Source organism: Octopus bimaculoides, chromosome 14 (assembly GCF_046866305.1).
Source record: "Octopus bimaculoides isolate indiv1 chromosome 14, ASM4686630v1, whole genome shotgun sequence".
Lineage (NCBI taxonomy): Eukaryota > Metazoa > Mollusca > Cephalopoda > Octopoda > Octopodidae > Octopus > Octopus bimaculoides.
In genome coordinates, this window is record NC_142941.1 from 1926362 (window position 1) to 1950704 (window position 24343).

At 34.7% G+C, this 24343-nt stretch overlaps 2 protein-coding genes across 2 annotated transcripts in view; both read right to left on the reverse strand.

Annotated features, from left to right (window-relative positions):
• The window catches only part of LOC149132557 (protocadherin Fat 4-like), a 60120-nt gene extending 51783 nt beyond the window's left edge, over positions 1–8337 (reverse strand). The window contains exons 1-3 of the mRNA XM_089363288.1: positions 6549–8337; positions 4763–4892; positions 1280–3736 (exon numbers count right to left, since the gene is read on the reverse strand). Of these exons, the coding sequence (XP_089219414.1) occupies positions 1280–3703 (2424 nt within the window). The 5' untranslated portion in view covers positions 3704–3736; positions 4763–4892; positions 6549–8337. The remainder of the gene's footprint in view (positions 1–1279; positions 3737–4762; positions 4893–6548) is intronic.
• LOC149132560 (cadherin-related tumor suppressor-like) lies at positions 8312–23751 on the reverse strand. Its single transcript, XM_089363289.1, has 5 exons — positions 23576–23751; positions 21798–21966; positions 18101–20557; positions 9616–12048; positions 8312–8337 (listed from the first exon to the last, which is right to left on the reverse strand). The coding sequence occupies exons 3-5, from the start codon at positions 20522–20524 to the stop codon at positions 8314–8316; spliced, it is 4881 nt and encodes a 1626-aa protein (XP_089219415.1). The 5' UTR covers positions 20525–20557; positions 21798–21966; positions 23576–23751; the 3' UTR covers positions 8312–8313.
• Between the last annotated feature and the right edge of the window lie 592 nt (positions 23752–24343).

Genomic DNA, 24343 nt, shown 5'->3' on the forward strand with positions numbered 1-24343 from the left:
ATAAAGGAACGTAATTCTATATAGAATTAGTGAAATACCATTATGGAATGGTTTAGCATTTCTCTCTCAATTTATTTCTATTTGATCCTCTCTGAATGTATATATGCACGTGTATGTACACAAGTTTATGTATCTGTGCATCATCTCAAAAGGGAGTGTAAACAAATAATCAAACATTTGTATATATACATTCATATATATATATATTTATATATATATATATATATATATATATATATATATATATATATATATATATATATATATATATATATATATATATGTATATATATATATATATATACTTTATTTGTTTAGCAGTGAGGTGTTGAGCATTTATTCGCATTGTTTTATATTTACATATGTAAATATATATGTATTTGTGTGTGTTTGAGAGTGTGGGCCTCTGTGTGTGTGTGTATACATGGTTTGTACTAAAATCTCAGTATGTGTTTTCATTGAATAATGTGTCTATTTAAGTTTGTATGTATTGATGTAAAATGTGTATATAACTCTGTGTCTACAGTGTATGTCAATGTATGAATATGTATGTTTGCATGAATACAGTGTGTGTGTGTTTGTGTGTGTATGTGTGTGTCTCATTCTGTCCATGAAATGTTCCAGAATGGTAAGATCCTGACAGAATATTCCAGAGCCTGTCTATGTTACGTTACATTTTTGTGGCAGAGACGTGCATTTATTTTTTAATTCTTGTTGGTAACTGGAAAGGAAGAAGAAACAGAAACAAATCAAAAGAACATTGAATAAAACATGTTTGATCAAATGTATGACACTATTGTCTGACAAACTTCATGAAACATTTTGTCAGATCAATGTATAATGTAAATTATTTCTGACCGAATGAATGACCGATATAATGACTGAGTAATGTATGACAGACATTATATCCTTATAGGGTATATTGGGGGTGTTTCCGTCAGAGACCAACATTACAAAGATTCATATGACTCTGACTCAAAGGAAGAATTCTCTACACACCAAGTCTCTACTTATTTGTCCTGGCACCAACAGGAATGGTGTTGCCAGAACCCTAAACGTTGGAATGTCCCCCTTGTTGTATACCCTATTTGGTTATTCACAGCTATGAAAAAGTCGATGGCAGTAGATGGAACAGAGATGATAGGAGAACAAAGCGGGTTCAGACATGTTAATTACATACATTCATTAAAATATAAGATATATATTAATTACAAAAGATATCTAAAGACTGATAAGTCTGCGAGAGAATTAAGGAAGAATTTCATAAGCTCATACTTACCAATATTGTATTGGGTGGACTCTTCTCCAGGGTTCCCGTGTTTGACCAATCAATCTGAGACTCATACTGCGGGTAAAAATCTTCCTTACATTCCACAAATGGCATGTTTCTATTATTCATCTCAGAAGAGTACCTCACTGGGGTACCAGGAATACTGCTGCTCTGACACGGTAACGGTTGATCAATTCTGTTACATATAGCTGACCGATTAACACCTTTCCTAGTGCTCTTGGCCGAGCGAGACTGACCACTGCTACATTTCACAATACACAGTGTGATCGACACTACAATCACCACAGATACTATTACAGCTGCTACTACAAGGATAATTAATAACGGTACGTCCAGTGTTCTGTTCTTCTCTAAGGGGGCAGCCGGCATCTGTGCTGATGTCTTGTTAGTGACCCTTAACGACAAAGACACAGTAGTTGTGGCTGACAACACTGGGCTACCAGAATCCTTCACCACAAGCACCAGTTCGTATGAGCCAGCATCATTGAGATGAGGTGCACGCGAGAAAGACATTTGACCAGTTAAAGAGTTCAGTGTAAACAAGCGTTTATTGTTACCGTCAAGTATTCCATATTTGAGGAACGCATTCAAATGACTGTCTCTATCAGACGCTCTAATCACAGTGATGGCATTGGTACTTTGCGGATGGTAGTGGACATTGATATGGAAAGGGTCAGTTGTAGGGTAGATGAAATACGGATCATTGTCGTTTCTGTCTAAAACCTCAACAACAACATTCGCCGTGTTATTCAACGATGGTTTACCATTGTCTTTGACAAAAACCTCAAACTTATACATGTCTTCTTCTTCTCTGTCCAATGGTATGTTGCTGGTAATAAAACCATAATCACTCACCTGGAACGGTATGTTATTTCTGTCTTTGCTCAACAGTGAGAACGTCAGTTCACCAGCACTTTCCAGGTCTGGGTCAGTGGCATTGATAAAACCTATAGGAAAGTTTGCTTTACCATTCTCGTAGGTGAGGAAGTGGAATGTATCTTTGGTAAATTGTGGTTGCACATCATTCACGTCCATTACTTGGATTGAAATCTTTCTCTCTGTCTTCAAAGCAGGGCTTCCATTGTCTTCACACACAATTCTCATGTTAAAATGGTCTAATGTTTCTCTGTCAAGTGATTTCTTCAGAGTAATCTTGTATTCCTTTGATCCTAAATGTGAGAGGACAACTTTATCATGTTCTAATTTACAACTCACTTCTCCATTTGCACCAACATCATTGTCCACCACATTCACATAAGCTAGATAACTGCCCACTTTTGTCCCTTCATAAATAGCTGCAGTGTCCTTCTTCAATTCAGACACAAAATTTATATCAATTTCAGGAGCATGGTTCTTTTCATTGAGAATATTCACCCGTACAATGGCAAAGGAATTTAAGGATGGATTCCCTCCATCTTTCGCCTCCACATACATTTTGAGAATATTCTTTGTTTGTGATGTTAATGGTTTTTCTACAAATAATTCTCCAGTTTTTTGGTTCAGTCTGAAATGGCGTCTTGTGCGTTCTGGTGTTTTTGAACTCAAAAAATAAGACACTTTACCATTATTGCCAGAATCTGGGTCTTTTGCAGACAATGTCAAAATAGGGTTGTTGTTAGGATGTGTATTTTTGATGGAAATATTGTAAATATGTTGTGAAAAAACTGGTGAGTTATCATTCACATCAATTATTTTAATATGAACATGTAAAATTCCTTCTTTTGAAGGTTGTCCTCCATCATTAGCTATCACTTCTAGATTGTAACTATCTTGTATTTCTCTGTCTAGTTTGTCTCCAAGAATAATTCCTATCTTTGCCCCTCCAGTGATAGTTTTCCTCACAGACAATATAAATGGATCACTAAATTGTTTCTTCAATTTATATGTAACTTCTGAGTTTTCCATTCCAATATCTTTGTCAAAGGCCTCAGGAATTAATCTTTCTGCTCCTTCTCGATCTTCCTCATTAAATATAATTTCTACGTCTGTTTGAGGAAACTCAGGGCTGTGGTCATTAATGTCTTCTATAATTACTTTAATTTTAATAATTTTCAAAAATGTCTTCCTTCTATGTACAGCAACTTTGATGTATCTAACACACTCTGATTCATATGTACACAGTTTCTCTGCATCCAGTGTTTGAGCCGTGTACAATTTACCATCTTGTGTGACATTAAACAAATGTGAATTGCCTGTTCTTTGTCTCTGTATTTGGTTGTATGTGATGAAGTTATTTCCTACAAGAGAGTCTGTTTCTTCCATTTGTGTGTCAGCAGCAATATCCCCAACAAAAGTAAAGGGATTGCTTTCTTCTTCTACATGATAGCTCAGATCTACACAGACACAACTGTGTAGTAATAGATTGAGGACATTTGCAAGTAAGTATGTATTCCACACACAGTCTACTTCCATCACAGAATGTTAAATCATATCTCGTGGTTTTATCTGAAAGTAAAGAAGAAAATGGAATGTTTTTATTGAAACATTTCACTGAAAGTTGGAGGTTTTAGAAAGAATCTTTTGTTAAAATTGTTTACAATTTTAAAATAATTATGGTCTGCATAAAAAAAGGAGGTAACTTATATGGTATCTTTCAGTGTAGTTTAGATAATTTCATTGTTCTGTTCACTAAATACTCTTCTCTCAGGGGAACAACTTAGTTAATTTTACTGAGAACAAATCAAATGTTACACACTTGTGAAGATTGATATAAGCCCAAAGAGTTATATCCATCAAGAAAATGGAAAGAGAGTATTTGATGAGAATTTATAACATTTTCGAAGTAGTCTTGAATATTTCTTTAAACGTGAAGCTACATAAAATTTGTACGGGAGGTAACTGCATTTATGGAGCCTACATTGTTCAATTGTCTCCCTTACGTTAAGAATGCTATGGAGCGACTATGTGAGGGTATTTTATAGCTATAGTTTATGGAATGGTCTGAAATTTCTTGACACAGTTGCATATTTTCTTAAAAATAGAGATATCTTCATCTCTTTGTTACTAAGTAGTCATTCCATGAATTGACAAAACTATTATTCTTTTCCTCTTGAGGCATTACTGCCTATTATTTCACCTTTCGTTCAACATAGTGATGATATCTATCCGTCTGTCTCTGTCCCTTTGTAATGGTTCTCATATATAATGGCAAGTTAACCCTTAAAGAGGCCCCTTTTACTCTCTTACAGATGAAAAAATGTCATAAATTATTGCTAACAGAGACCCAGAGAGAAAGTTGATGTCTACATTACATACAATAATGTGAGATAACATAATATTATGTGAGATATGTCTGAATATCATCTTGCATATAAGTAGAATATATCAAATATGTGATAATATATGAACAACAGTTTAAAATAATTAATCTAGCCTTCAAAGGAAATTTAAGATTTCATTTCAGAAAATAAATCCATTTAAAACAATAATGTTCTGGATAATAAATCTTTTACAAAGATCAGAAAACCTTACCAAAAGTAGGAATGCTTCAATATCCAAATTAAAAGACAAGATTTCTTCAAGTTAATAACTTAAAGTCATCCCATTTTGGTGAGAACAGAGTTGGGCTTCAGTGTTTTGGTCCCTTCCATTGGAAATGAGTCTAAAATATATTGAAATACAACAACAATACTGTATTGTATGTTATATAAATAAGAATGTGTGTGTGTGTGTGTGTGTGCATGTTAGAAAGAGAGAGAGAAGTGAGGGAGAGAGAGAGAGAAGGGAGGGAGAGAGAGAGAGAAGGGAGGGAGAGAGAGAGAGAGAGGAAGACAGACACACAAATAGACAAACAGACAAGTCTAGTTTTGGCAGATAGATTTATAACAATTCGTATTCACCATTATACTTATATGAGAGATGAATCAGATTCATTGAGAATGTTGTGTGTGTGTGTGTGTGTATATATATATATATATATGTGTGTGTGTGTGTGCGTGTGTGTATGTATGTATGTGTGTATATATATCTATATGTATGTGTGTGTGTGTGTATTTATATAGTTAGTAGTCTCACAGATATAGTTATGGAGAATTAATGTATACATTCACTGCTAAACACTATACACAGTAAATGTACTGCAGACTATTCAACAAATTAACACAATTCAATAGAGAATAGCTCCGAACATACACTTTGTGATTCACAAAAGAATATATAATTAGTGAAAGATAATGACGAGTGTATATCAGAGACTTGATAATTGAAGAACAACAGAAAGAAAAGGCTTTACCAAACAAGATTTCTTATCATTATGTAGCCATGTTCAAAGATATATACACTAGTGATTATACACTAAATTAACAATATACAACGTATAGCTCATGCTGAAATGTTAATATATACACTGTACAACATCCTAAACTATAAAAACAGACAGAACCAAACTCAGATATATATATATATTAATGTCAGAAATTTAATCACCAAATAACACTGTATCACAGCAAAATGTCTGCTGCTATTCACAATATACAACAATGTGTCTAACGAATAGCTATCATTATTAATATTATTATTCTTTTCAACATAACTAATCCACACATGCCACAGAAAAAAGATCCACTTATATTTCTATATGTTGTTGTCTGCACTTAGACACTAAAATATATTTCACACAGTGAATTGCTTACACAATCTCTCAAACAACCATGTCTGACATCAGAACGATATCTGCTACTCTGTGATTATAGATTCATTATGAAGACTTCATTCATTAAATTATTTCTATAAATGCTTTTAAAACATCATTTATACATTGTGATATGATAAAATGAATAGAGAAATATTAAATTAGAAATATTTCTGGGAATATAATAATATATTGTTAGAGAATCTGCAGGTAATCTACAAATGAAATAATCTAACTAAATGGAAGAGACGGGATGTTGTGAAGACAAAATGGAAATTTCCTGTGAGAAATGAGCTTTAGTGAGACAAACTTCACATATAATTTCAGCTAACCAAGAATATAGGAAACTAAAACAAGAACAATTATTATAAACTCTATCAATATAGAAGCAGAATATTTGTGAAATGACACTGGATTATTAAATAATCTAATAATAATAATAATAATAATAATAGTTAGTATTTTGCCCAGTTAAGTTGTATGTTATGAGTAAACCATTTGATGATATTTGTCAGTGATATAAGGGTGTTTTCTGAATGTCTCTTTGATTTTCTCTTGTCTCTTCTATATTTTCACATGATATTAAAGATGGAAGATGGGAATAAAACAAGATAGATGTAGACTTACCTCCATTGTCTCATCCATAATCAGTGTGGCAGTGTGTGAGGGAGTGTCTAGGAGTGTGTGACCGTCTCTGTGTGTGGTTGTGTGGTAGTGTTTGGTAGCGTGTGGTAGTAGAGATGTGGATCTCAGGCTGTAACTACTGCTGCTGTTGTTTCTGCTGCTGTAGTCTGCTGCACACACAAATACACACACACACACACACACACACACACACACACACACACTGCTTCTACACATATATTGCAGTGATGTGTGTGTCATAAGAGCTGTGTATAGACTGTGTGCTGTGTAAATATACACAGTTTGTAGTTTTATGGTTTATAGTATAACAACGGTGTATTGTGTAATGCTGGTGCGTTCTAACAATGTGTGATGTGTAGTAACTCTGTTGGTTGTGTTGGGAAACGAGTCATCGTGTTGTGTATAGATATACGATATAGGATAAGTTTAAGGTGTGTAGTTGTATATATGATATATATGATTGTATGTAAATATTTGTATATGTATATTTATGGAATGTCTGCATGTATCTAGTGTTTAGTTGCCTACCTCCTGGTTTGTCACTCTCCTTACCTCTTGGCTGCCCTCTAACACATTATACTTTACACACACACACACACACATATATATATATAAATATATGCATATATGTGTATATATATATGTGTCTGTGTGTTATATATATATATATATATATATATATATATATCATCAGCTAACAGCCAGATGTTAACCATTTCATATGCTTTGATGGATCATTAGCCTATCAGAATATTTATCAGCATTTAAGTAGGGGATACTGTCGGAGATTGATTTTGGGGTTTGCTGGGTATTAGTTTTTGTATATCAACACCCACCAATTGAATGGAGCACAATCAATAGAAGATGAGTGTGTCCTGAGTGCATTGTAGCCAGAATCAAAGCAGAGTGGAAGAAGCTCAGGGTTCTTTTATCCCTGCTGGCAACAAAAGTAATCTCACTGCAAGTGATGTGTAGATTGCTTATTAGTCTTGTATTATGAAAAAAAAAAAATTACTGCATAGTAATAAGACAAAAGGTATTGAATGTTAAACATTCAGATGTAGAAGTTGGTAAGAAAGGAAGCAGGTAATCCTCATTGTCTTGTGTAATTTTGATGAGTATTGAACAAGAAGAGAGAGATTAGATGAAAGGAAACCTGGTTACAGGAATATCAAATGTAGTATAGAAATCAGAGATTAGGGGCTGGATGTTGAGTAGAAATGACATGGGTGTGTTTGTGTAGATCTGAGATGTAAATGGATGGTTACAGCTGAGTAAGGATGTAGCTGGAAGAACTGGAAGGAATCTGTGTGAGAGGAAATCCAAGAGAGACAGAGGGAGATGTGAAGCTGAGAAAGAAGACAGCAAAGGAATGCAACAAATTGTGTGACATAAGAGTAAAATGGGTTCAAGCCTGGCTAGGAATGTATAGGAAAAAATGGATATTAACATGAGGATAAAGAGAGTGTGTGTGTGTATATCTATATATAGTTGTGTGTGTATACACATTGAAAATTTGTATGAATGTGTTAATGTGTCTTTCTGTGTGTGCATTGATGTAATGTGTGTAGGTGTGTGTGTACTACTACAATCTTATGTGTGTCTGTCTTTTTAATTCTAGTGTGTGTGTGTGTTGTTAAGAATGTGTCCATCAAATGTTCCACAATGGTAAGATGGTAAGATCGTCACAGAATATTTCAGAGTCTGTCTAAGTAACAATATCTTTTTCCTTGGCAGAAATTTGGTTTTATTTTTTAATTCTTGTTGGTAACTGGAATGGAGAAAGAAAAACAGAAAGTATAACAGGAACATTGAATAAAGTATGTCACATCAGATGTGTGCCAGACAATATATCTGACAGCTATTATGGCAACCCAGTGTATTACAGGCCTTTGACTTGTCTTTAAAGTGCATTGGTTACACGGGAACCTTCTTCAGAAGTTCTAATTTTAAGAAGTGTGTGACTATTTCTTAGCCTCTATGGTTACCAGATCTACTCTGACCCCAGGTAGTAGCCCTCACGACAATTCTCGTCAAACAACAAGGGAGCAGGCGGAGAAAATGGAATGCTCCCACACTTCCTTAGAGAAGCATCTTCACTCAATGGGAAAGGTTCAGAAGTATGGAGCATGGGTTCTGCATGCTTTAAGTGACAACAACACAAATCAATGAGCCACAATCTCTGCTGGGTTGCTTGCTCGTCACCGCTCAACTCATGGACACAAGCAACAATTTCTTTACCAAATCGTTACTGGCAATGAAAAATGGTGCCTGTACATGAATATGAAGCAGCGTAAGGAATGGCTTAGACCCGGTAAACAAGCGACACCGGGCATGAAACAAGATCTTCCTCTGCGTAAAATGATGTTGTGCGTATGGTGGGACTGGGAAGGGATTATCCATTATGAATTGCTTGAATGTAACTAAACTGTCTACGTGGAACTCTATGTTCAACAGATGGAACGACTCAACCCGGCTATTCAAGAGAAAAGACCTAATCGTCAGCATGGAGTACTTCTGCTGCACGACAACGCCTGCCCTCATATCACCAACATGACCAAGGAAGCCATTCAAATGCATGGCTGGGAAGTGTTGCCACACCCGCCGTACTCTCCTGATTTGGCACCAATGGATTTCCACCTTTTCCGATCTCTTTCAAATGCTATGCTTGGAGTTCCATTCAATACTGATGCAGAATTGAGAGCTTGGTTGGATCATTATTTCGAGTCGAAATCGGGTGATTTCTACAAAACGAGGTATTGAAAATCTTGTTGGACGTTGGGAAGAAGTTGTAAACAACAAGGGTGAATACACTATTGACTAATTAGTTGTTAATTTTTATTAAACCTTTTGAAAAATTTAAATTTAAAAAATCGGCGGGAACTTAGTTGCCAACCTAATATATATACATATATATAAAAGGGACTTCTTTCAGTTTTTATTCACTAAATCTACTCACAAGGCTTTGATCAACTCAAGTCTATAGGAGAAGATACTTCCCCAAGGTGACATGCAGTGGAGGAGGTGTTCTTTGTACACTTATACTTACCAATATTGTATTGGGTGGACTCTTCTCCAGGGTACCCGTGTTTGACCAATCAATCTGAGACTCATACTGCGGGTAAAAATCTTCCTTACATTCCACAAATGGCATGTTTCTATTATTCATCTCAGAAGAGTACCTCACTGGGGTACCAGGAATACTGCTGCTCTGACACGGTAACGGTTGATCAATTCTGTTACATATAGCTGACCGATTAACACCTTTCCTAGAGCTCTTGGCCGAGCGAGACTGACCACTGCTACATTTCACAATACACAGTGTGATCGACACTACAATCACCACAGATACTATTACAGCTGCTACTACAAGGATAATTAATAACGGTACGTCCAGTGTTCTGTTCTTCTCTAAGTGGACAGCCGGCATCTGTGCTGATGTCTTGTTAGTAACCCTTAACGACAAAGACACAGTAGTTGTGGCTGACAACACTGGGCTACCAGAATCCTTCACCACAAGCACCAGTTCGTATGAGCCAGCATCATTGAGATGAGGTGCACGCGAGAAAGACATTTGACCAGTTAAAGAGTTCAGTGTAAACAAGCGTTTATTGTTACCGTCAAGTATTCCATATTTGAGGAACGCATTCAAATGACTGTCTCTATCAGACGCTCTAATCACAGTGATGGCATTGGTACTTTGCGGATGGTAGTGGACATTGATATGGAAAGGGTCAGTTGTAGGGTAGATGAAATACGGATCATTGTCGTTTCTGTCTAAAACCTCAACAACAACATTCGCTGTGTTATTCAACGATGGTTTACCATTGTCTTTGACAAAAACCTCAAACTTATACATGTCTTCTTCTTCTCTGTCCAACGGTATGTTGCTGGTAATAAAACCATAATCGCTCACCTGGAACGGTATGTTATTTCTGTCTTTGCTCAACAGTGAGAACGTCAGTTGACCAGCACTTCCCAGGTCTGGGTCAGTGGCATTGATAAAACCTATAGGAAAGTTTGCTTTACCATTCTCGTAGGTGAGGAAGTGGAATGTATCTTTGGTAAATTGTGGTTGCACATCGTTCACGTCCATTACTTGGATTGAAATCTTTCTCTCTGTCTTCAAAGCAGGGCTTCCATTGTCTTCACACACAATCCTCATGTTAAAATGGTCTAATGTTTCTCTGTCAAGTGATTTCTTCAGAGTAATCTTGTATTCCTTTGATCCTAAATGTGAGAGGACAACTTTATCATGTTCTAATTTACAACTCACTTCTCCATTTGCACCAACATCATTGTCCACCACATTCACATAAGCTAGATAACTGCCCACTTTTGTTCCTTCGTAAATAGCTGCAGTGTCCTTCTTCAATTCAGACACAAAATTGATCCCTATTTTGGGAGGATGGTTCTTTTCATTGAGAATATTCACCCGTACAATGGCAAAGGAATTTAAGGATGGATTCCCTCCATCTTTCGCCTCCACATACATCTTGAGAATATTCTTTGTTTGTGATGTTAACGGTTTTTCTACAAATAATTCTCCAGTTTGTTGGTTCAGTCTGAAATGGCTTCTTGTACGTTCTGATGTTTCCGGACTAAAAAAATAAGACACTTTACCATTATTGCCAGAATCTGGGTCTTTTGCAGACAATATCAAGATAGGGTTGTTGTTAGGATGTGTATTTTTGATGGAAATATTGTAAATATGTTGTGAAAAAACTGGTGAGTTATCGTTAACATCAATTATTTTTATATGAACATGTAAAATTCCTTCTTTTGAAGGTTGTCCTCCATCATTAGCTATCACTTCTAGATTGTAACTATCTTTGATTTCTCTGTCTAGTTTGTCTCCAAGAATAATTCCTATCTTTGCTCTTCCTGTAATGGTTTTCTTCACAGACAATATAAATGGATCACTAAATTGTTTCTTCAATTTATATGTAACTTCTGAGTTTTCCATTCCAATATCTTTGTCAATGGCATCTGGAATTAATCCTTCAGCACCTTCTCCATCACGCTCACCAAATGTCATATTTATTTCTTTTTGAGGAAACTCAGGGCTGTGGTCATTAATGTCTTCTATAATTACTTTAATTTTAATAATTTTCAAAAATGTCTTCCTTCTATGTACAGCAACTTTGATATATCTAACACACTCTGATTCATATGTACACAGTTTCTCAGCATCCAATGTTTGAGCCGTGTACAATTTACCATCCTGTGTGACATTGAATAAATATGAATTCTCTGTCCATTGTTGTTGCATTTGGTTGTATGTAATGAAGTTATTTTCTACAAGAGAGTCCGTTTCTTCCATTTGTGTGTCAGCAGCAATATCCCCAACAAAAGTAAAGGGATTGCTTTCTTCTTCTACATGATAGCTCAGATCTACACAGACACAACTGTGTAGTAATAGATTGAGGACATTTGCAAGTAAGTACGTATTCCACACACAGTCTACTTCCATCACAGAATGTTAAATCATATCTCGTGGTTTTATCTGAAAGTAAAGAAGAAAATGGAATGTTTTTATTGAAATATTTCACTGAAAGTTGGAGGTTTTAGAAAGAATCTTTTGTTGAAATTGTTTACAATTTTAAAATAATTATGGTCTGCATAAAAAAAGAAGGTAACTTATATGGTATCTTTCAGTGTAGTTTAGATAATTTCATTGTTCTGTTCACTAAATACTCTTCTCTCAGGGGAACAACTTAGTTAATTTTACTGAGAACAAATCAAATGTTACACACTTGTGAAGATTGATATAAACCCAAAGAGTTATATCCATCAAGAAAATGGAAATAGAGTATTTGATGAGAATTTATAACATTTTCGAAGTAGTCTTGAATATTTCTTTAAACGTGAAGCTACATAAAATTTGTACGGGAGGTAACTGCATTTATGGAGCCTACATTGTTCAATTGTCTCCCTTACGTTAAGAATGCTATGGAGCGACTATGTGAGGGTATTTTATAGCTATAGTTTATGGAATGGTCTGAAATTTCTTGACACAGTTGCATATTTTCTTAAAAATAGAGATATCTTCATCTCTTTGTTACTAAGTAGTCATTCCATGAATTGACAAAACTATTATTCTTTTCCTCTTGAGGCATTACTGCCTATTATTTCACCTTTCGTTCAACATCAACATTCTGTGAAGATAGTGATGATATCTATCCGTCTGTCTCTGTCCCTTTGTAATGGTTCTCATATATAATGGCAAGTTAACCCTTGAAGAGGCCCCTTTTACTCTCTTACAGATGAAAAAATGTCATAAATTATTGCTAACAGAGACCCAGAGAGAAAGTTGATGTCTACATTACATACAATAATGTGAGATAGCATAATATTATGTGAGATAAGTAGAATATATCAAATATGTGATAATATATTAACAACAGTTTAAAATAATTAATCTAGACTTCAAAGGAAAATGAAGATTTCATTTCAGAAAATAAATTCATTTAAAACAATAATGTTCTTGATAATAAATCTTTTACAAAGATCAGAAAACCTTACCAAAAGTAGGAATGCTTCAACATCCAAATTAAAAGACAGGATTTCTTCAAGTTAATAACTTAAAGTCATCCCATTTTGGTGAGAAGAGAAGAATCTGTCAGTTGTCCCCTGTATCCATTAGCAACAGAGCTGGGCTTCAGTGTTTTAGTCCCTTCCATTGAAAATGACCCTGAAATATATTGAAATATAACAACAATACTGTATTCTATGCTATGTAAAGAAGAGAGAGAGAGAGAGAAAGAGAGGGGTGGGGAAGTGGAAGACAGACAAACATATTGACTGGCAGATGGACAAACAGAGACAGACTGGTGGATAGATGCACAGGCAGACAGATAGATATTCAAACTGACGAACTGACAGATTTAGTTTTATAATAATTTTTATGTACCATGATGTTTATATGAGTGATGGATGACATTCATGGAGAACGGTCTATACACACACGCACACATATATATATATAAAGATATATATATATATATATATATATATATATATATATATATATATATATATATTACTAGAGGTCTCATTTATATAGTTATGAGGGTTTAGCATATATTTTCACTGCTAAAAACTATATACAGTAAATATACATTCTGTAGTACACACAAAACTGCAATTATAGACAATTTTGAATAATGTCATATAGACTGCAGGAAATACATACAAGTCTCACTGATATAAACATTTAAAAAATATAAACACTTTTATTCTACATTAAATTGTAAATATTCTTTGAAATCTACAGAATAGTTTACATCTTTACTCTGTTCAATACACAATAAACTCTAAATACACAATTTGTATTATTAAAATCTATAATTAGTGAAAGATGATGACAAGTATATATACGAAATTTGATCATCGAAGATAAACGGAAAGAAAAGGCTTCAATAAACAAGATTTCTCATCATTATATAGTCATGTTTAAAGATATATACACTAGTGATTATACACAAAAGTAACAATATATGTATGCTGAAATGTTAATATATACACTGTACAATATCTTAAACAATAAATACAGACAGAACCAAACCCAGATATATAGATATATGTGAGAGAATTTTAATCACCAAATGACTCTATATCACAGCAAAAGGTCTGCTGCTATTCACAATATACAACAATGTGTCTAACGAATGGCTATCATTATTAATATTATTATTCTTTTCAACATCACTAATCCACACACGCCACAGAAAAAAGATCCACTTATATTTCTATATTGTTGTCTGCACTTAGACACTAAAATATATTTCACACAGTGAATTGCTTACACAATCTCTCAAACAACCATGTCTGACATCAGAACGATATCTGCTACTCTGTGATTATAGATTCATTATGAAGACTTCATTCATTAAATTATTTCTATAAATGCTTTTAAAACATCATTTATACATTGTGATATGATAAAATGAATAGAGAAATATTAAATTAGAAATATTTCTGGGAATATAATAATATATTGTTAGAGAGTCTGCAGGAAATCTACAAATGAAATAATCTAGCTAAATGGAAGAGACGGAATGTTGTGAAGACAAAATGGAGATTTCCTGTGAGAAATGAGCTTTAGTGAAACAAACTTCACATATAATTTCACCTAACCAAGAATATAGGAAACTAAAACAAGAACAATTATTATAAACTCTATCAATATAGAAGCAGAATATTTGTGAAATGACACTGGATTATTAAATAATCTAATAATAATAATAATAATAGTTAGTATTTTGCCCAGTTAAGTTGTATGTTATGAGTAAACTATTTGATGATATTTGTCAGTGATATAAGGGTGTTTTCTGAATGTCTCTTTGATTTTCTCTTGTCTCTTCTATATTTTCACATGATATTAAAGATGGAAGATGGGAATAAAACAAGATAGATGTAGACTTACCTCCATTGTCTCATCCATAATCAGTGTGGCAGTGTGTGAGGGAGTGTCTAGTAGTGTGTGACTGTGTGTGTGTGTGTGGTTGTGTGGTAGTGTTTGGTAGCGTGTGGTAGTAGAGATGTGGATCTCAGGCTGTAACTACTGCTGCTGTTGTTTCTGCTGCTGTAGTCTGCTGCACACACAAATACACACACACACACACACACACACACACACACTGCTTCTACACATATATTGCAGTGATGTGTGTGTCATAAGAGCTGTGTACAGACTGTGTGCTGTGTAAATATACACAGTTTGTAGTTTTATGGTTTATAGTATAACAACGGTGTATTGTGTAATGCTGGTGCGTTCTAACAATGTGTGATGTGTAGTAACTCTGTTGGTTGTGTTGGGAAACGAGTCATCGTGTTGTGTATAGATATACGATATAGGATAAGTTTAAGGTGTGTAGTTGTATATATGATATATATGATTGTATGTAAATATTTGTATATGTATATTTATGGAATGTCTGCATGTATCTAGTGTTTAGTTGCCTACCTCCTGGTTTGTCACTCTCCTTACCTCTTGGCTGCCCTCTAACACATTATACTTTACACACACACACACACACATATATATATATAAATATATGCATATATGTGTATATATATATGTGTCTGTGTGTTATATATATATATATATATATATATATATATATATATCATCAGCTAACAGCCAGATGTTAACCATTTCATATGCTTTGATGGATCATTAGCCTATCATAATATTTATCAGCATTTAAGTAGGGGATACTGTCGGAGATTGATTTTGGGGTTTGCTGGGCATTAGTTTTTGTATATCAACACCCACCAATTGAATGGAGCACAATCAATAGAAGATGAGTGTGTCTTGAGTGCATTGTAGCCAGAATAAAAGCAGAGTGGAAGAAGCTCAGGGTTCTTTTATCCCTGCTGGCAACAAAAGTAATCTCACTGCAAGTGATGTGTAGATTGCTTATTAGTCTTGTATTATGAAAAAAAAAAAAAAAATTACTGCATAGTAATAAGACAAAAGGTATTGAATGTTAAACATTCAGATGTAGAAGTTGGTAAGAAAGGAAGCAGGTAATCCTCATTGTCTTGTGTAATTTTGATGAGTATTGAACAAGAAGAGAGAGATTAGATGAAAGGAAACCTGGTTACAGGAATATCAAATGTAGTATAGAAATCAGAGATTAGGGGCTGGATGTTGAGTAGAAATGACATGGGTGTGTTTGTGTAGATCTGAGATGTAAATGGATGGTTACAGCTGAGCAAGGTTGTAGCTGGAGGAACTGGAAGGAATCTGTGGGAGAGGAAATCCAAGAGAGACAGAGGGAGATGTGAAGCTGAGAAAGAAGACAGCAAAGGAATGCAACAAATTGTGTGACATAAGAGTTAAATGGGTTCAAGCCGGCTAGGAATGTATAGGAAAAAATGGATATTAACATGAGGATAAAGAGAGTGTGTGTGTGTATATCTATATATAGTTGTGAGTGTATACACATTGAAAATTTGTATGAATGTGTTAATGTGTCTTTCTGTGTGTGCATTGATGTAATGTGTGTAGGTGTGTGTGTACTACTACAATCTTATGTGAGTCTGTCTTTTTAATTCTAGTGTGTGTGTGTGTTGTTAAGAATGTGTCCATCAAATGTTCCACAATGGTAAGATGGTAAGATCGTCACAGAATATTCCAGAGTCTGTCTATGTAACAATATCTTTTTCCTTGGCAGAAATTTGGTTTTATTTTTTAATTCTTGTTGGTAACTGGAATGGAGAAAGAAAAACAGAAAGTATAACAGGAACATTGAATAAAGTATGTCACATCAGATGTGTGCCAGACAATATATCTGACAGCTATTATGGCAACCCAGTGTATTGCAGGCCTTTGACTTGTCTTTAAAGTGCATTGGTTACACGGGAACCTTCTTCAGAAGTTCTAATTTTGAGAAGTGTGGGACTATTTCTTAGCCTCTATGGTTACCAGATCTACTCTGACCCCAGGTAGTAGCCCTCACGACAATTCTCGTCAAACAACAAGGGAGCAGGCAGAGAAAATGGAATGCTCCCACACTTCCTGAGAGAAGCATCTTCACTCAATGGGAAAGGTTCAGAAGTATGGAGCATGGGTTCTGCATGCTTTAAGTGACAACAACACAAATCAATGAGCCACAATCTCTGCTGGGTTGCTTGCTCGTCACCGCTCAACTCATGGACACAAGCAACGATTTCTTTACCAAATCGTTACTGGCAATGAAAAATGGTGCCTGTACATGAATATGAAGCAGAGTAAGGAATGGCTTAGACCCGGTAAACAAGCGACACCGGGCATGAAACAAGATCTTCCTCTGCGTAAAATGATGTTGTGCGTATGGTGGGACTGGGAAGGGATTATCCATTATGAATTGCTTGAATGGAACTAAACTGTCTACGTGGAACTCTATGTTCAACAGATGGAACTACTCAACCCGGCTATTCAAGAGAAAAGACCTAATCGTCAGCATGGAGTACTTCTGCTGCACGACAACGCCTGCCCTCATATCACCAACATGACCAAGGAAGCCATTCAAATGCATGGCTGGGAAGTGTTGCCACACCCGCCGTACTCTCCTGACTTAGCACCAATGGATTTCTACCTTTTCCGATCTCTTTCAAATGCTAGGCTTGGAGTTTCATTCAATACTGATGCAGAATTGAGAGCTTGGTTGGATCAATATTTCGAGTCGAAATCGGGTGATTTCTACAAAACGAGGTATTGAAAATCTTGTTGGACATTGGGAAGAAGTTGTAAACAACTAGGGTGAATACACTATTGACTAATTAGTTGTTAATTTTTATTAAACCTTTTGAAAAATTTAAATTTAAAAAATCGGCAGGAACTTAGCTGCCAACCTAATATATATATATATATATATATATATATATATATATATATATATATATATATATATAAAAGGGGCTTCTTTCAATTTTTATTCACTAAATCTACTCACAAGGCTTTGATCAACTCAAGTCTATAGGAGAAGATACTTCCCCAAGGTGACATGCAGTGGAGGAGGTGTTCTTTGTACACTTATACTTACCAATATTGTATTGGGTGGACTCTTCTCCAGGGTACCCGTGTTTGACCAATCAATCTGAGACTCATACTGTGGGTAAAAATCTTCCTTACATTCCACAAATGGCATGTTTCTATTATTCATCTCAGAAGAGTACCTCACTGGGGTACCAGGAATACTGCTGCTCTGACACGGTAAAGGTTGATCAATTCTGTTACATATAGCTGACCGATTAACACCTTTCCTAGTGCTCTTGGCCGAGCGAGACTGACCACTGCTACATTTCACAATACACAGTGTGATCGACACTACAATCACCACAGATACTATTACAGCTGCTACTACAAGGATAATTAATAACGGTACGTCCAGTGTTCTGTTCTTCTCTAAGTGGACAGCCGGCATCTGTGCTGATGTCTTGTTAGTGACCCTTAACGACAAAGACACAGTAGTTGTGGCTGACAACACTGGGCTACCAGAATCCTTGACCACAAGCACCAGTTCGTATGAGCCAGCATCATTGAGATGAGGTGCACGCGAGAAAGACATTTGACCAGTTAAAGAGTTCAGTGTAAACAAGCGTTTATTGTTACCGTCAAGTATTCCATATTTGAGGAACGCATTCAAATGACTGTCTCTATCAGACGCTCTAATCACAGTGATGGCATTGGTACTTTGCGGATGGTAGTGGACATTGATATGGAAAGGGTCAGTTGTAGGGTAGATGAAATACGGATCATTGTCGTTTCTGTCTAAAACCTCAACAACAACATTCGCTGTGTTATTCAACGATGGTTTACCATTGTCTTTGACAAAAACCTCAAACTTATACATGTCTTCTTCTTCTCTGTCCAATGGTATGTTGCTGGTAATAAAACCATAATCGCTCACCTGGAACGGTATGTTATTTCTGTCTTTGCTCAACAGTGAGAACGTCAGTTCACCAGCACTTCCCAGGTCTGGGTCAGTGGCATTGATAAAACCTATAGGAAAGTTTGCTTTACCATTCTCGTAGGTGAGGAAGTGGAATGTATCTTTGGTAAATTGTGGTTGCACATCATTCACGTCCATTACTTGGATTGAAATCTTTCTCTCTGTCTTCAAAGCAGGGCTTCCATTGTCTTCACACACAATCCTCATGTTAAAATGGTCTAATGTTTCTCTGTCAAGTGATTTCTTCAGAGTAATCTTGTATTCCTTTGATCCTAAATGTGAGAGGACAACTTTATCATGTTCTAATTTACAACTCACTTCTCCATTTGCACCAACATCATTGTCCACCACATTCATATAAGCTAGATAACTGCCCACTTTTGTTCCTTCGTAAATAGCTGCAGTGTCCTTCTTCAATTCAGACACAAAATTGATCCCTATTTTGGGAGGATGGTTCTTTTCATTGAGAATATTCACCCGTACAATGGCAAAGGAATTTAAGGATGGATTCCCTCCATCTTTGGCCTCCACATACATCTTGAGAATATTTTTCGTTTGTGATGTTAATGGTTTTTCTATGAATAATTCCCCAGTTTGTTGGTTCAGTCTGAAATGGCTTCTTGTACGTTCTGGTGTTTTGGGACTAAAAAAATAAGACACTTTACCATTATTGCCAGAATCTGGGTCTTTTGCAGACAATGTCAAAATAGGGTTGTTGTTAGGATGTGTATTTTTGATGGAAATATTGTAAATATGTTGTGAAAAAACTGGTGAGTTATCATTCACATCAATTATTTTAATATGAACATGTAAAATTCCTTCTTTTGAAGGTTGTCCTCCATCATTAGCTATCACTTCTAGATCGTAACTATCTTGTATTTCTCTGTCTAGTTTGTCTCCAAGAATAATTCCTATTTTTGCCCCTCCAGTGATAGTTTTCCTCACAGACAATATAAATGGATCACTAAATTGTTTCTTCAATTTATATGTAACTTCTGAGTTTTCCATTCCAATATCTTTGTCAAAGGCCTCAGGAATTAATCTTTCTGCTCCTTCTCGATCTTCCTCATTAAATATAATTTCTACGTCTGTTTGAGGAAACTCAGGGCTGTGGTCATTAATGTCTTCTATAATTACTTTAATTTTAATAATTTTCAAAAATGTCTTCCTTCTATGTACAGCAACTTTGATGTATCTAACACACTCTGATTCATATGTACACAGTTTCTCAGCATCCAATGTTTGAGCCGTGTACAATTTACCATCTTGTGTGACATTAAACAAATGTGAATTCTCTGTCCATTGTTGTTGCATTTGGTTGTATGTGATGAAGTTATTTTCTACAAGAGAGTCCGTTTCTTCCATTTGTGTGTCAGCAGCAATATCCCCAACAAAAGTAAAGGGATTGCTTTCTTCTTCTACATGATAGCTCAGATCTACACAGACACAACTGTGTAGTAATAGATTGAGGACATTTGCAAGTAAGTATGTATTCCACACACAGTCTACTTCCATCACAGAATGTTAAATCATATCTCGTGGTTTTATCTGAAATTACAGAAGAAAATAGAATATTTTCTTTGAAATATTTCACTGAAAGTTGGAGGTTTTAGAAAGAATCTTTTGTTGAAAGTGTTTAAAATTTCAAAATAATTATGGTAAACATGAAAGAAAGTTATTAATGTTTATGGGACATTTAAGTTTCGTTCAGAGTTTCCTTAATTTAAGTGTTTTGTACCCTAAATTCTCATCTATGAAGAGAAGGGATATAAATTCTTGGCTTGTTAAAAGAAAGTTGAAATAGGGTATTTCACAAGAATTTCTGACATTATCGAAATAGTCTTGAGTATCTCCTTACAGTGAGGTTACACAAAATAAGTACGGGAGGTAACTGCATTTATGGTGCGTACAATTATCTCCCTTATTTTAGCTTGAGATTTGGAGACTTGGAATATTATGGTCAGAAATTTCTTGTCACCATTTGATATTTTCTTTAAAATTTTGAGATCGTCATCATTTTCTATTCACTAGCTTTTCCATGAAGTAACAGAACTGAAGATATTTAACTGTAGGAACATTACAGGCTATCCTTTCACTTTTCATTCAACATCAAAATTCGATGATGATCCCTCTCTCTCTCTCTATCTATCTATCTATCTATCTATCTATCTATCTATCTATTTCTTTGTTAATTACTCACTCAAATCTCAGATAATTTTGTTGGGGATATTGCTGCTGACACACAAATGGAAGAAAATGACTCTCTTGTAGAAAATAACTTTATCACATACAACCAAAATTATTGGATCTTTGACATCTTCAACTTAACATCAACCACTGTTTTTTAATAAAGAAAATCTTCATTCCAAAATGATTCTAGCAAGAGGCTTCTTCTTCTCTCTCTCTCTCTCTCTATCTATCTATCTGTTATTCTGTGCATCTATCTTTTTATTTATGTCTCCCTTTGTAATGGTTCTCATATATAATGGCAAGTTAACCCTTAAAGAGGCCCCTTTTACTCTCTTACAGATGAAAAAATGTCATAAATTATTGCTAACAGAGACCCAGAGAGAAAGTTGATGTCTACATTACATACAATAATGTGAGATAGCATAATATTATGTGAGATAAGTAGAATATATCAAATATGTGATAATATATGAACAACAGTTTAAAATAATTAATCTAGACTTCAAAGGAAAATGAAGATTTCATTTCAGAAAATAAATCCATTTAAAACAATAATGTTCTGGATAATAAATCTTTTACAAAGATCAGAAAACCTTACCAAAAGTAGGAATGCTTCAATATCCAAATTAAAAGACAAGATTTCTTCAAGTTAATAACTTAAAGTCATCCCATTTTGGTGAGAACAGAAGAATCTGTCAGTTGTCCCCTGTATCCATTAGCAACAGAGCTGGGCTTCAGTGTTTTGGTCCCTTCCATTGGAAATGAGCCTAAAATATATTGAAATACAACAACAATACTGTATTGTATGTTATATAAATAAGAATGTGTGTGTGTGTGCATGTTAGAAAGAGAGAGAGAAGTGAGGGAGAGAGAGAGAGAAAGACAGACACACAAATAGACAAACAGACAAGTCTAATTTTGGCAGATAGATTTATAACATTTCTTATTCACCATTATACTTATATGAGAGATGAATCAGATTCATTGAGAATGTTCTGTGTGTGTGTATATATATATATATATATATATACATATTTGTGTGTATGTATGTATGTATGTGTGTGTATGTATGTATATATATCTATATGTATGTGTGTGTGTGTGTATTTATATAGTTAGTATTCTCACAGATATAGTTATGGAGAATTAATGTATACACTCACTGCTAAACACTATACACAGTAAATATACATTCTGTACTGCAGACTATTCAACAAATTTACACACTTCCGGAGAGAATAACTCCAAACATACACTTTGTGATTCACAAAAGAATATATAATTAGTGAAAGATAATGACGAGTGTATATCAGAGACTTGATAACTGAAGAACAACAGATAGAAAAGGCTTTACCAAACAAGATTTCTTATCATTATGTAGCCATGTTCAAAGATATATACACTAGTAATTATACACTAAATTAACAATATACAACGTGTAGCTCATGCTAAAATGTTAATATATACACTGTACAACATCCTAAACTATAAAAACAGACAGAACCAAACTCAGATATATAGATATTAATGTCAGAAATTTAATCACCAAATAACACTGTATCACAGCAAAATGTCTGCTGCTATTCACAATATACAACAATGTGTCTAATGAATAGCTATCATTATTAATATTATTATTCTTTTCAACATAACTAATCCACACATGCCACAGAAAAAAGATCCACTTATATTTCTATATTGTTGTCTTCACTAAGAAACTAAAATATATTTCACACAGTGAATTGCTTACACAATCTCTCAAACAACCATGTCTGACATCAGAACGATATCTGCTACTCTGTGATTATAGATTCATTATGAAGACTTCATTCATTAAATTATTTCTATAAATGCTTTTAAAACATCATTTATACATTGTGATATGATAAAATGAATAGAGAAATATTAAATTAGAAATATTTCTGGGAATATAATAATATATTGTTAGAGAGTCTGCAGGAAATCTACAAACGAAATAATCTAGCTAAATGGAAGAGACGGAATGTTGTGAAGACAAAATGGAGATTTCCTGTGAGAAATGGGCTTTAGTGAGACAAACTTCACATATAATTTCAGCTAACCAAGAATATAGGAAACTAAAACAAGAACAATTATTATAAACTCTATCAATATAGAAGCAGAATATTTGTGAAATGACACTGGATTATTAAATAATCTAATAATAATAATAATAATAATAATAGTTAGTATTTTGCCCAGTTAAGTTGTATGTTATGAGTAAACCATTTGATGATATTTGTCAGTGATATAAGGGTGTTTTCTGAATGTCTCTTTGATTTTCTCTTGTCTCTTCTATATTTTCACATGATATTAAAGATGGAAGATGGGAATAAAACAAGATAGATGTAGACTTACCTCCATTGTCTCATCCATAATCAGTGTGGCAGTGTGTGAGGGAGTGTCTAGGAGTGTGTGACCGTCTCTGTGTGTGGTTGTGTGGTAGTGTTTGGTAGTGTGTGGTAGTAGAGATGTGGATCTCAGGCTGTAACTACTGCTGCTGCAGTCTGCTGCACACACACATTTATACTGCCACTATACCCTCCTGAAATACACGGTAGTCAAGTGCCACAAGAGTTAGATTTAGACTGTGTTGTGTGTAGTCATTACTTTGTTATGGGTTTAGTTTGAATTTCTTCTGAGTAGATAGCATGTATTATGCATATATATATATATATATATATATATATATATATATATATATATATATATATATATATATATGTATGTATTTATGAGGTGGGGCTGAAATGTTCCTGGCTTTGGGTAAAAAAATACAGAAAGATCAGTTAATTATGATTTTATTCAACATATTCCCCTCTCAGATTCACACATTTATTGCAATGGTCCTTCAGTTTCTCGAAGCTCTGTAAACGAACTCTGACTTTAGGGCTTCCAACCACACTTTTCACAATACCCTTAATGCCAGGGAACATTTCAGCTCCCCACTCACATATATATACTTAATTGTTTGTGTGTATACATATATATATTCTTTTACTCTTTTACTGGTTTCAGCTAGGGGCTTGGACCATGATGGAGCACCAACTTTCATTGTTTTGGGGTCTCCTTTCGGTACTGTTTTTGGTGAAGAAGCAATTTGGATGAAGCTGCTCTTATTTGTGC